This window comes from Oncorhynchus keta, chromosome 4 (genome assembly GCF_023373465.1).
Source record: "Oncorhynchus keta strain PuntledgeMale-10-30-2019 chromosome 4, Oket_V2, whole genome shotgun sequence".
Classification (NCBI taxonomy): Eukaryota; Metazoa; Chordata; class Actinopteri; order Salmoniformes; family Salmonidae; genus Oncorhynchus; species Oncorhynchus keta.
The window spans coordinates 65,127,422-65,141,013 of record NC_068424.1 but is presented as its reverse complement, the minus strand read 5'-3'; the positions used below and the strand labels follow the sequence as shown (position 1 = coordinate 65,141,013).

The 13,592-nt window shown below is 41.1% G+C and overlaps 1 protein-coding gene across 2 annotated transcripts in view; it reads left to right on the top strand.

The window, feature by feature from the left end:
• slc4a11 (solute carrier family 4 member 11) overlaps nucleotides 1-13,592 on the top strand; it is a 38,494-nt gene that overhangs the window by 11,358 nt on the left and 13,544 nt on the right. For both annotated transcript variants that reach the window (XM_035767638.2, XM_035767645.2), the window contains exons 2-17: nucleotides 4,197-4,247; nucleotides 5,237-5,341; nucleotides 5,910-5,965; nucleotides 6,205-6,424; nucleotides 6,958-7,039; nucleotides 7,178-7,301; nucleotides 7,502-7,720; nucleotides 9,262-9,346; nucleotides 9,685-9,810; nucleotides 10,049-10,162; nucleotides 10,272-10,404; nucleotides 10,753-10,826; nucleotides 11,209-11,479; nucleotides 11,777-11,883; nucleotides 12,043-12,208; nucleotides 13,280-13,453. In XM_035767638.2, the coding sequence (XP_035623531.1) occupies nucleotides 4,197-4,247; nucleotides 5,237-5,341; nucleotides 5,910-5,965; nucleotides 6,205-6,424; nucleotides 6,958-7,039; nucleotides 7,178-7,301; nucleotides 7,502-7,720; nucleotides 9,262-9,346; nucleotides 9,685-9,810; nucleotides 10,049-10,162; nucleotides 10,272-10,404; nucleotides 10,753-10,826; nucleotides 11,209-11,479; nucleotides 11,777-11,883; nucleotides 12,043-12,208; nucleotides 13,280-13,453 (2,107 nt within the window). The remainder of the gene's footprint in view (nucleotides 1-4,196; nucleotides 4,248-5,236; nucleotides 5,342-5,909; nucleotides 5,966-6,204; nucleotides 6,425-6,957; nucleotides 7,040-7,177; nucleotides 7,302-7,501; nucleotides 7,721-9,261; nucleotides 9,347-9,684; nucleotides 9,811-10,048; nucleotides 10,163-10,271; nucleotides 10,405-10,752; nucleotides 10,827-11,208; nucleotides 11,480-11,776; nucleotides 11,884-12,042; nucleotides 12,209-13,279; nucleotides 13,454-13,592) is intronic.

The window sequence follows — 13,592 nt, the reverse complement described above, 5'->3', positions numbered from 1 at the left end:
GTGCATTGAAACAATGGGAGAGCACAATGGCAGTAGTTGGCATCTGAGATTCTGATGCCAGAAACCCCACAATCATACACTATTGGTCCGGTTATCTTTACGGAGACAAACCTATTGTGCACCTTGACGAGGTAATCACTCCACCTGGCATGCAAAAGCACTCTCACCGGTGTAAGGTATTGTGGTAGAAAGAGCTGTATGTCTTGCTTTCACACTGGCGTAGTGACATGGTCTACATTACACAACACAACCTGCCGTTAATGTTATTACACCCTGTACATGTGAGGCAGTACGACTATTTTTTCTGCCGGTTGCTTTTCATGTTTACGGTAGTCCTGCATTTTTTATTCATTAATTTAATTTCTCATCCACATAAATTATACAATATGGGGAGACTGTATTTCAGAAGGGGAGATAATCATTTGATTTAGCCAAATGTATCCCATTCTTCCAGAGGGGTTATGACCTTGATAATATTTATCCCAAAGGGGGTAAAAGAAACTGCTCAAACAGAATAAAGAATTCATAACATTTTCCACTTTTTGCAACTAGCTGAATGTACTATTTGAAAAGACTTAACTAGGACAAGGCTATTCTGTTTCTAAACTCCCAAGGCCAGTTGCCTCAAGCTGATAGCCTTTTCCCAAAACAACGATAGTGAGGCTTTCCGAGCCACGCCCCAGGTATGAACCTAGCTTCTTGTCCTTATTCAAGGTAATAACTTTTCCCCAAACCACAAATATTCCCTCATTAGCTGTCATTCGGAGAGTTGAAACCATACCATTAACTGTACAGTTCACCTTACAGTTTACCATACCATTAACCATACCGTTTACTATACAGTTTACCATACAGTTTACCATACAGTTGATCATACAGTTTACCATGCAGTTTACCATGCAGTTTACCATGCAGTTTATCATACAGTTTACCATACAGTTGACCATACAGTTGATCATACAGTTTACCATGCAGTTTACCATACAGTTGATCATACAGTTTACAATACCATTTACCATACAGTTTACCATACAGTTTACCATACAGTTTACCATACCATTTACCATACAGTTTAGCATACAGTTTAGCATACAGTTTACCATACCATTAACGGTACAGTTAACCCTACCGTTTACCATACAGTTTACCATACCATTAACGGTACAGTTAACCCTACCGTTTACCATACAGTTTACCATACCATTAACGGTACAGTTAACCCTACTGTTTACCATACAGTTTACCATACCATTAACGGTACAGTTAACCCTACCGTTTACCATACAGTTTACCATACAGTTTACCATACCATTAACGGTACAGTTAACCCTACCGTTTACCATACAGTTTACCATACCATTAACGGTACAGTTAACCCTACCGTTTACCATACAGTTTACCATACCATTAACGGTACAGTTAACCCTACCGTTTAGCATACAGTTTACCATACCATTAACGGTACAGTTAACCCTACCGTTTACCATACAGTTTACCATACCATTAACGGTACAGTTAACCCTACCGTTTACCATACAGTTTACCATACCATTAACGGTACAGTTAACCCTACCGTTTACCATACAGTTTACCATACCATTAACGGTACAGTTAACCCTACCGTTTACCATACAGTTTACCATACTGTGTACCTCAAAGAGAACATAGGAATGACATGTTATCATACATGGGAAGGCAATACAAACCAAACAGCATCATTAGAATAGAAATATAAAAGGAGTTGTCTGAAGACATGTTAGCTCAGACCCCATATGGCTTTCTGGAAACAAGACAGCCATTTTCATGAAAAACATGCTGGGAATATCAAACCGTCAAATTTAAAACTCTATTTCTAGTCCAAGAATCTGCCTCAGAGCGCAATGTGACTGTAAAATAGATCATGTGGTCAATTAAAAGCAGATTGAATAAAAACAAAATAAAAAAATGTCACCTTCCAAAGCAAACAGGAAGATACACATTTTAGCAACTGAATACAACCAGGAGCAGGACAGTGGAAGGTAACTATTTTGGGGATTGATTTCAATGGGCAAGTTGCCATGCGGCCTGCAGCAGGACAGTATATCTCTGTCAATACCACGAGACAGCGCCCTCAGGAAGTCAGACAGCCTTCTAAACAGGACATCCACGAGCACAAGCACATGAAGAAGCCCTGGGGAGGAGACATGCTGTAGTGGAGGGAGGTGTACAGTAGGCTTCAATTGGTACTACATTTTGTTTTTGACATGTCTTGGTAAGACTACCAGCCCACAGGGATCATCCTTTACTGCATGTGTACACCTTACTGTTACATCTGTTCACGTAGGAAACTTCTACAACAGACTAAATGGCTGTTATTTAGTCACTGTCTTTCTGAGATGACAATAACACACTGTAAGGGATCATACATCATTATGCATAATTTCATGTATTTTTGTTTGTAATCCCAGCCCCCATCCCCGGGAGGCCTTTTGCCTTTTGGTAGGCCGTCATTGTAAATAAGAATGTGTTCTTAACTGACTTGCCTAGTTAAATAAAGGTTAAATAAAATAAAAAAATAAAATAATAATAATTATACCTATAGATGTTCATGACCTAAAATATACACTATTGACAGAAGACTTCAACTTGCCAAGTGGTCGTCTATATAACACACAAAAAAGGCTGGCATAAAATATCACAGGGTCTCCTCACACATTGCTCACAGTCACATAAGGGCCCTGTTACGTAAGGTCCACAGTCAGTTGATGAGGTGAAACCCTGTGAAATGGGAGAGGCATGAGAATCTTCCCTCTAATCACCATAGAGATACAGTATACTGGAGCCATAGAAATAGAAGTCATTGAATGGACACTCCCATTCAAGTCGATGTGCTATGGTCTGAATTTTTTTCTCTCTTCTAGTCCTTTTATTTCTATAGCAGAAAGGCTGTGAGGCTACTCTCTCCCAGTAGTTTGCTCGGAACAAGACTATCTCTATGAGATACCTGACTACACACACAAACATTTCCTCATGCCCTTCAAACACCATCTGGGGTCAGGTTCACGGTAACTTAACTGAATTCATGTGTTTCTTTTGGGGATCAAATGTTTTGACACTTTCAATGATACAAATAAGAGACATATGAGAAGACACCTCTTTCAATGTCCTAAATATCTTCTCATAGTGCTCTGGCATTCTACAAAATACAATATTTCTCCTTACAGACGCATACATAAAACTATAAATTCATAGGAAATAAAAACCTTCCAGATTAAATGGAATTTACTTCAACCATGTTAGCAATGCCATTTGCAATGCTATGACTTTACACACAACTTGCTGCTGTATATCTGTCAGGCGTTTCAGTGCTACGAGCCTGCCGGTGGATTTGAAAGCTAACGAACGACATTTATTGTTGTCGCCTGCATTCTGTGAGCTGTTTTTGAAGGCATGCTAATGCCAAGAACATTGGGTTCACCCTGTGTCAGCTCTGTGTCAGATCGACTCTGTGTCAGATCCATTTTCACTGAGACCTGGGGACATACACTCTTAACCTTTTACTTTGCACTGTATGGTGCCAGGTTCCACTATGTCCTAGTAACACGTAGGGGACAGGATATCCCATGTGGAAATAACAAAGTCGTTTACATACAGTATAAAGAGAAGGGACATCATAACGCTTGCTGATACATCTCACCAAGCATAGCCAATACAGGTGAAGGATCTTAATTTAAGCCAGTTTGCTACAACAGGAAAATAATCCTGCAGCAAAAGGAAATGTGAATTATTAGGTGGATTATAATTAATGAACATTTTTGTAGGGGTTGATACATATTTCTTAAGGGAAAATCAAGTATGGCATTTCTAAGTGGAAATTACAAACTTCAGAAGCCTTTTTAAACCTCAACTACACTACACATTTTATATTTCCAGCATTGCAGGAAAGTTCTCCTTCAACAGGGTGATCAAATGAAGATCCTACATCTGTATACTGTAAGGCCTATGCTATCTATGTTGTACAGCCAGAGTACAAATATGTCATGAGTAATTAAACATTTACAACATTGATTTGTTCAGTCTCTTGGTACACATTATAGCTGGCTTGACCGATTGTTTTATCGATTCAAGTGAAAATATCGAAAACACTCTTTGACATTACAAAACTCAGACCATTTCCTCTTTTTTAATACCCATATTTCTCTCTCTTTTCCCCACAGAGGCTCCATCATCTGGGAGGTCAAAGAATGGATATGTTTTCCAGGAGATGGGTGAGTATGGAACAGAGTTTCATTGTTGACTTTGATCCCTTTGCTCAGCGGTGCTCTCATCTGCTGTGGTCTCTATCACATGATAGGATGATGGATAAGATGTGACATGACATCATAGAATGATAGATAGGATGTGACATGACATATCACATGATGAGATATTTCATATTTGTTTGACAAAATGTGTCAATTTTGAATAGGTACTGTAGATCACTCTGAGCAAAGCTAATATGCACTGATTGCAGTGGTTACCTCTGCTAATCCTTCATTTCATACACCAATGAGCACCGTCAGGCCTTTAGCGGTAATAACAAAGAAAACAAACTAGTAAATAACTAGGTAGATGACAAATGAGCCGATGCCATGGAGGAATACTCATATATCACATGTGTGCAAAGTTATAGCTCAGCCAAGCTAATTACCAGATCAAGCTGCATTGTTGTTCATGGATACAGTCTTCGTGCCCTCTTTCTCTCTCATAAAACATGCATGAATCTACAACACATATTTCTCTTCAATACGATGAAAGAATTTACGAGGGGACGTCTATTGTTATATTGTGCCATTTCTGGTTTTAGGGGGATTATTTTATAGGACCTCAATGTTCTGTACTGTGTGTTCTATAACAGATGGTAATACAGCCAGAGGGCAGACCAATAGCTTCATACTCTAAATAGTGTTGACCTTGTCTAATATTAACCTTGAGACCAAAACAGGGTTATCGTCCTGACTGAATCAATCAATATTGTAGTAGCTACATCCATTAGGCTAACACTATGCGTTTTCTGCAGCTTTGTCTTTGGAGGGCAAGGTTCTGAAAATATAACTGTACTTTTCCATCATTCATATATGAATGTACCATAACATCAAGCAAGGCACTCCAGTGAAGTAAACTAGCGAGATAGAAGAACCTGCATGGTAATTTATGACATTGGAGAGGGTATCCTAATCCCTGACATCTGACCTTTGCTGTGTTGTTGTGTCTGCAGAGTTGCGAGACGTGGAGCGGGAGGAATGTGTTGATGGCAAAGTGGGGAACCATGACAATACACCTAAGGACCACCATGACACTCCGATCCAAACAGGGATTTCAGGTCAGTGTGTGTGTGTGCGTGTGCGTGTGTGTGCATCATACTAATCAATTAAATAGTATTTACCAAGGGCTGCCAACAACCACTATTCTCTGTCTAGCTTCCATATTTTAGAAGAAAAAGAAACGCACACCTATTTAGGCGAGGTGCTGGCTAGCGGAGTAGAACATTTTAAAATAAAGGAGAGCCACACACTCTAGGAGCTCAGATGCAAAAATGTAATATCCAAAGTTTCGACAGCCAGGCTGTCTTCATCAGGGTAGAAACGTGATGAAGACAGCTTGGCTGTAGAAACGTTGGATATTACATTTTTGCATCTGAGCTCCTAGAGTGTGTGGCTCTCCTTTATTTTCTAACTTCCATATTTTGACATTTTGTTATAGTAATGAGGTACTAGTCAGTGCCAAGAGTTCCTCAGAAGTCAAGGAAATAAACAGTCTGTCATTGTGTGTCCTTCTACTATTCCACCTGCTGTCAGAACTGACTATTTATAAATATAATAGCTCTTCAGAGCTATGTGCCTATGTGGTTTGTTGAAAACGATGCCGACTTAAAAACCTTTAATCCGTAGTTCCAGATGACCCTGGGGATGACCCTGGGTTTGGGCTCCTGAACACATCAAGAAAAGTAAGCTACTCTTTTACAACACTCTCTGTAGAGCTCTAATATTAGCTAAAGGAACTTGAGAAGTGAATCCCAGTGGAATTATGACATATTTGAAATCAAACTTTCACCCAGACCGAGTACTAACTTCAATGGGATGTTTGCATGAGAAGGTTTGAGATTCGCATAGTGTATCTGTATGGTGTTGGAACCCTTTACAAGTCTACTCCTACCAACATCTTCCCTGGCTTTGCCTCCACCAGTATGTGAAGCCGATGAACTTCCAGGAGGAAGTGCGCGGCCACCGGGACCTAGATGGCTTCCTGGCCCAGGCCAGTATCCTATTGGATGATAAGGCAACCACTCTAGACGAGGTGCTAAGGTGCATGCTGACCCATGTAACAGAAGACGGCCACGGGGGCTGTGACATGGACGAGGTCATGAACACTGTGTTCGCAGACACAGGAGGAGATGAGGACAATGGTGTGCATCGGGGAAAAAAATGCAAAGTGCAGTTTGCAAATGGCAATTGCTGGAAGAGGCCAATGTAGTTCTAAAATGAGGAAGTTGATAGAATCTCGTTTCTTATGATTATCAGTAAAAATGTCCGTATGTAAAAATGATAGATCACTACGTAAAGCATTGTTAGACTATAAATGACCAACCACCCAGCTTTGGAATAGTTAGGTCAATTTCTATGCTTTTGAGAGGAGCTGGCTACTGTGCCCGGAGACTTACAGCAATTGTGCTAAGCTAACAATAAGCTAACTTCAATTATTTTTTAAATTCCACATACAGACATAAAACTTATATCTGACTTTGGGTAAGTAGAATCCCCAAAATCGTGCAGTATCCCTTGAAGCACACAAGGTATTGGTGATAAATGAGATGGAATATTATATCAAGGTAGGCCTAATATCTCAGTGAAAACATTTATCATGATTTAGCTTTGTTTTTCAATGTACTAGAAAAAGATACACTTGTTGTAATTAGTACCCTCTGTTTGCTCTCTCCAGTGCAATTGTTGTCCGAGACCATTCAGGGTGTGACTGCTTCTGCCACTGGAGTCCGCTACCAGCAGTCCTGGCTCTGTGTCCTGTGAGTAACAGCTGACGTACTGCATTATCGGTCATTACTTGTTATTACTTTACGTAAGTAATGTTTCCAACACAGTCAAACCTCTGAGTAGGGACAAGAGGTTTGACTGAATTTGTCTGTCTGTGTACGTCTGTCCAGATGCAATGTGAAGAGCCTCCAGAGACGCCACGTCTGCATCGCCCGTCTGGAGAGACCACAGAACTGGGGAGCCAACTGTTGTGAGGCTCGATATGTCATCCTCATTCTCTCCCCACCTAGAACGGTAATGCTCCCTTTGACCCATCTACGATTTAACAAGCAGAACATGATATTACACTAATACCAATATGTCTGTGGCAATATTACAGTAATGCCCATATTTATGTGTTTTGTGAGTTGAGAAAGTTACTGGCAACTGATTAATATCTTAATAGTTCTATTATGTTCCTCAAATATTCTCTAAGTATTCTCTCGCTCCTCCAGAAAAGCACCAAGACAGCTATCGAGCTGGGCCGCACATTCGCCACCATGTTCTCAGACATCTCCTTCAGACAGAAACTGCTGGACGCCAAGACCCAGGAGGAGTTCAAACAAGAGCTGGTGCACCAGCGTCATCATCTCTCTATAGTCAATGAGAAACCAGCTACAGAGAAGCAGATGATCCATGCAGAAACGGACCCACGCAGCAAAAAAACACTAAAAGTAGGCAGGGACTACCTCATCAATCTGACGGGGACTGACATGGCCAACATGTAGCAGCTTCACTGTTCAGTTGGAAACACAGTGCCGTCAGAAAGTATTCAGATGGCTTGACTTTTTCCACATTTTGTTAGGTTAGGCCTTATTCTAAAATGTATTAAGTTGCTTTTTCCCCTCATCAATCAACACACTGTGTTCTTGGGGACCTTCAATGTTGCAGAAATGTTTTGGTACCCTTAGATCTGTGCCTCGACACAATCCTGTCTCGGCGATCTACAGACAATTCCTTCGACCTCATGGTTTTGTTTTTGCTCTGACATGCACTGTCAACTGTGGAACCTTATATAGACAGGTGTGTGCCTTTACAAATTATGTCCAATCAATTGAATTTACCACAGGTGGACTCCAATCAAGTTGTAGAAACATCTCAAGGATGATCAATGGAAACAGGATGCACCTGAGCTCAATTTTGAGTCTCATACCAAAGGGTCTGAATACTTATGTAAAGGGTATTTCTGTTTTTTTATTTTAATACATTTGCTAACATTTCTAAAAACCTGTTTTTGCTTCTTCATTATGGGGTATTGTGTGTAGATTGCTGAGTATTTTTTGTATTTTTAATCCATTTTAGAATGAGGCTGTAACGTAACAAAATGTGGAAAAAGTCAAGGGGTCTGAATACGTTCCGAAGTCACTACCTGTTAGTTAAAGGGATGGTTCACTGTTTTTCAATCTTATTTTTGACACAGGGTGTGGGTTGTTTCATTCAAAAGATTCTGGATGTAAATAACCAGCTAACAATCTTACATTTGGTTTGGATGAAACACTAAGTCAAAAATAAGCTAAAACGCAAATAAAATAAAGAGCATTACTTTACTTTTACTTTGAGTAACTATTCCTTTAAAGCGGCATGATAAAAGTATTTTCCCTGTTAGTGGTGTGGTCCCCTTATGAGATTTCCCCCATGTGGAGATGGACCACCCTCAGGTTTTCCTTTATCCAGACATATAAAGACTCGCTCCACTATGTAGTAATACTTCAGCCAATTTATTTAATCCCTTTCCCCCCTCTATCATCAAGTCCTCAGGAATGGTAAGCAGCTGGACTGCACATTCAGCTGTATGCCAAAATGTTGTATTTCCCTGGCAGCAGACTGCATCTAGGCTCTTGTAACGACAAAGTACTTCATTATGTAGCCTTCTTTAATCAAGGGGAAATTTCTAGACTTAGTGTGTAGAGACGCAACCACAGAAATGCCTGCTCGGTTAAAGAAAAGTTGCGCTTGAAGTACCTTAGTAAAAATGATTTTGAATAACCAACCAACACATCCACAATAATCCAGGTCAAATACTTATTCGAGAGGGCTTTTATTTCTGTGTGCCTTAACAAACACAACTGTTGGTGGCCCCTCTGGTTTAGTGTCTTGTATTACTGTATATAGACTTTATTATCCCTAAAGGACTACGTGCTTTGCAGTAGACCTACAGACCACACAATAGTACAGGACAGTTCAACCAATCAATAAAACGTTTGTTTCTCCACAGTGTGCAGATTTCTTTAAAGTTGGCCGAGGTATCTATGAGGATCTTCGTCGGCGACTACCACTCTATCCCTCAGACTTCACAGACGGTATAACTTTTAAGCTTAGCCTTCCTCTTGTCACTACATTTTAAAAGATACTTTGCCGTTACGGCCTCTCTATTTAGACCGGTCATGGATAATTATTTTAGATAATACAGTTTTTTAAATAATATTTAACACATCACATGTGTTGTGAAAAAAGCTCAATCTTTCACCTTACAATTGCTGTTGTCATTACGATTATCACAGCTAGTTCATATCAAAGATTGTACCTGTATTTACAGTTGGCTGAGTTGTAAACTGCTCTCTGGTTGGTTAGCAGAGTTGTAAACTGCTCTCTGGTTGGTTGGCAAAGTTCTAAACTGCTCACCTGTTGGTCCGTACAGGTATGTACGGCAAAGACCGCTCCTGGCTGAAGTACACCACCACCGCCATCTTCCTGTACATTGCAATTCTACTTCCTAACATCGCCTTTGGTTCGCTGAACGATGAGAGCACGCGGGGAGAGATAGGTACAATCATCTGGATGTCTCCCTATCCCCCTGTCTTGTGCCTGTCTATCTGTCAAAGCCTGAATGACCCTGACTTAAATGTTTGAATAATTCAGCTTTCAATTAAAGTCAAATAAATGATATTTTCTGTTGATTGAATCCTGAAAATATATATAGTCACTCACTGCATCTTTTAAAAAATATATATATATATAAAATCTTTCCCTACACTAACATTATAATGGTCTGTTCTTGATAGATGTCCGGAAAGTCATCGTTGGCCAGAGCATCGGAGGAGTGATCTACTCTCTGTTTGCTGGTGCTCCTTTGGTTATCCCACTGACTACTGCACCCCTGGCCATCTTTATTAGCGGTAGGTCTACTACACTGGAAGATGATCTTAGAGAAACATCTGGACAACATAAATACTACATCAATATCCTGTAGACTTGAATTATTTGTCTGATATTTTATGTTTGTAGTGATCCGGGGAATCTGTGATGACTACGATTTGGACTTCCCTGCCTTCTATGCCTGCATTGGCTTGTGGAACAGCTTCTTTCTCATCCTGGGAGCACTTTTGAATGTCAGTCTGTTCATGAAGCTCTTCAAACGGTCAGTGGACAAACAGCCATTCAGTGAATCAGGCTTCTGCTGGATGTATAGCCAGACCAGTGCAGGCCATTGCAGTACAGCTTGGTTCAGCTCTGTTTGGCTCAACTTTGTAGTTAGGAAAGGACCTTGACAGCATGACTACTGAACCCACTAAACATGTGACATTCCTGTCTGTTTTGACTTCATTTTTCCCATAAACATCATTGAAGGTACTCATCATTTCATTGAAGGTACTCACTTGTAATCAGTGTTGTGACTTTGCCTTGGTTTGTTATGTCTTGGTCTGTGGTTTATTCTGTTCAGATAAAGGGGTATACTCTGTGTTTCTTTTATACCCTTTCCTTACAGCTCATCAGAGGAAATCATAGCCCTGTTCATTTCAATAGCCTTTGTTGGGGACTCGGTGAAAGGCACTGTCAAAAGTGAGTCTTGGGATGGGGGGCTTACATTTACACAACATATTCAGGTGTTCCGCCCGCCGGGGAAATCCATCTTAGTGTAAATGTAGAGGAACCTTGGCGGGCTACCCGTCATCTACACAGTAAATGTACCCAGCATATATCCATCAGTTTTTTTAAGAGGCTAGCGAAGCATGCAATCAAACCATTCCCCTGGGCAGGCTCTGAAGGGAACTGACATGTGTTCCGGAGGACGCCCTTGACTTAAGCACAAGTCAGTGGCTGAGGAAGTGGCAGACGAGCGTATACATATGTTGCGGTCTCATTCTTATCCTTGGGCTGCCCGGTTAACTCTTTAGTTTCCTGCTCTTATCCCTATTTCTACCCTTTCTTTCTCTCCCTATAGTCTTTAATTACTTCTACCACGGGCCCACGCTGGCAACCAATAACAGCACTCGGGTGCTTCTAGAGATCAAGGAGTTAATGGAGAAGGCTGCAAATGCAACAGAGAGGCTGGGGAGTAGGACCAGCGATGGGGCCCCTGTGGTGAAGGATGTCACGCATGTGTTTCTGCCCGAGTCTCTGGTCCTGTGTACCAGGGAGAGGCCTATCCTCTGTCTCCTGCTCATGCTGGGGACTCTGTGGTTGGGGTATGCCCTCTACCAGCTGAGAAGGAGGTAAGTTCAGATCAAGTTGCACTAATATGTGGGCTGACCGCTGCCAGGCTGACCACTGCCAGGTTGACCACTGCCAGGCTGACCACTGCCCGTTCAATGGTGGCTAAAGGACACACGTTATCTCAGGGGTCTCCAACTCCAGTCTGCTGATTGTTTTTGTTCCAGCCCAGCACTATCACTTCATTGTCGAACCGTCTACTGCTAAATTCAATTTATATAATTTAGAGTAGCAAAATGTTATTGTGTACCCAATGCATAGTTGACATACTGCTATGTGGCTTGGTTTACTTCCCACAGTCCTTATCTGCATGCCAAAGTGAGAGAGGTGGTGTCCGACTGTGCCTTACCCATCGCTGTCGTTATATTCTCCTTCATTGGTTCCTTCCTTTTCCTTGATGTAGAGCGTGAGTACACATTATTGTTCATAAAAGGGAATTGTCTGTTTTAAAATGACCAATTTGTCATTGATCAAAATGTTTCAAGCAAGCCTTGAAAAAGACTAGATAAATGCCATAAGACTAATCTTGCCACTTTTCTAAACTGTTCCCAACATTTCAAAACAGTTCCTGTGTTCAACTTCCACAACGGGAAGATCTTCAGGCTGGCCCAGTTTGACAAGCTGACGGGCATGAACTGTCTGAGTGCTGTAGGCTTAGGCTTCCTCCTGGCGCTGCTCATCTTCATCGACCAGAATATTGTCATATCACTCACCCACGTCCCCGAAGCAAAGTAGGATCTTCCATATTTTTACTTTATACTCTAGGTAAAGAACGTGTGCTGCAAAGTGGATATAACTGCACCGCCAGGAGAATATTGCAGAATCATTACATTAATGTTTGATGATTGCAAACAAACTTGCAAGAGAGTTTGTCACAATGATGTACTTTTGCTGCAGCACAGCACATGCATTTTTTCAACACACTCAACTGTATAGTATACTCTATAACGCTACTCTATTATTCTGTATATAATATTTGGTTTTCATTAAATATGACTTTGTCGTAAGGCTTTGACCAGTGCTTAATTTGAGGTGGATTCGGTACCTCTCGTTGCATGAAAAATTGTCACTTTTTGCAATGTAAAAATTCTAACAAACACGATCAAAGTTCATTCGAGTTGCTTCTTGGTTAATTCTAGAGCCGCGTGAATGCTTCTGGAGGTATTATGGTGCTTTTTACTCTGAAAAAAACAAGGTCGAATCATGATGTCAGTGATCTTCAGATTGGAAAATTGGAGCTCTAGAAAGAATCCAGAGTTCCCATTTGGAATTCCGTGTTAAATTCCCCCATTACCTAGTTCTAAAGTCGCACTAAAGTCAGAAGTCTGAGATTTCTATAAAAAGATTATGCCAAAGTCTACATTCATGTAAAATGAGGTAGAATTGCATGAAATTAGTTTATTAAAGGCCCAATATGTCCTGGACCATAGGCCACTAAAATGTGGCCTAGGGTCCCATGTGTGCTACTTCTGTAAGTGCCTCTACTCTACTGCTCTATGCCACTACACAAATATGATGATATGCATGCAATGCTTTTCGGTGCCCCACTCTTTTGCTCAGTTTTTTGTTCCGGCCCCTCCCGATTTACAAATTAAGCACTGGCTTTGACCAGCTCAACCAACACGTTGGTAGCCTATCCAGCCAGTATGTTGGTAGCCTATCCAGCTAGTATGTTGGTAGCCTATCCAGCCAGTATGTTGGTAGCCTATCCAGCGCGATGTCATCCATGGTCCACGATTAGTCCATGTTTGTCTGAATTGTATAATGCCAAACTGTTCTGTGTTTATGTGGTAATGTTTCAGGTTGTTGAAGGGAACTGCATTCCACTGGGACCTGATGCTGACCGGCTTCATCAACATCCTCATGTCGTGCCTGGGTTTGCCGTGGATGCACGCAGCATTCCCACACTCCTCCCTGCACGCACGTCAGCTGGCCAAAGTGGAGCTGCACGTGGAGGGGGGACACCTCTATGAAACGTGAGTGAGGGCAGCTTGACCAAAGATTTAGAGGCAGTGTTCTGCATAACTTATTTATATTTATTATTTTTTGAAGCAGTTACTTACAAGGACGGTTGCACAGTCCCAGATGAAGACAACTTAAGCCTACTTTAATGAA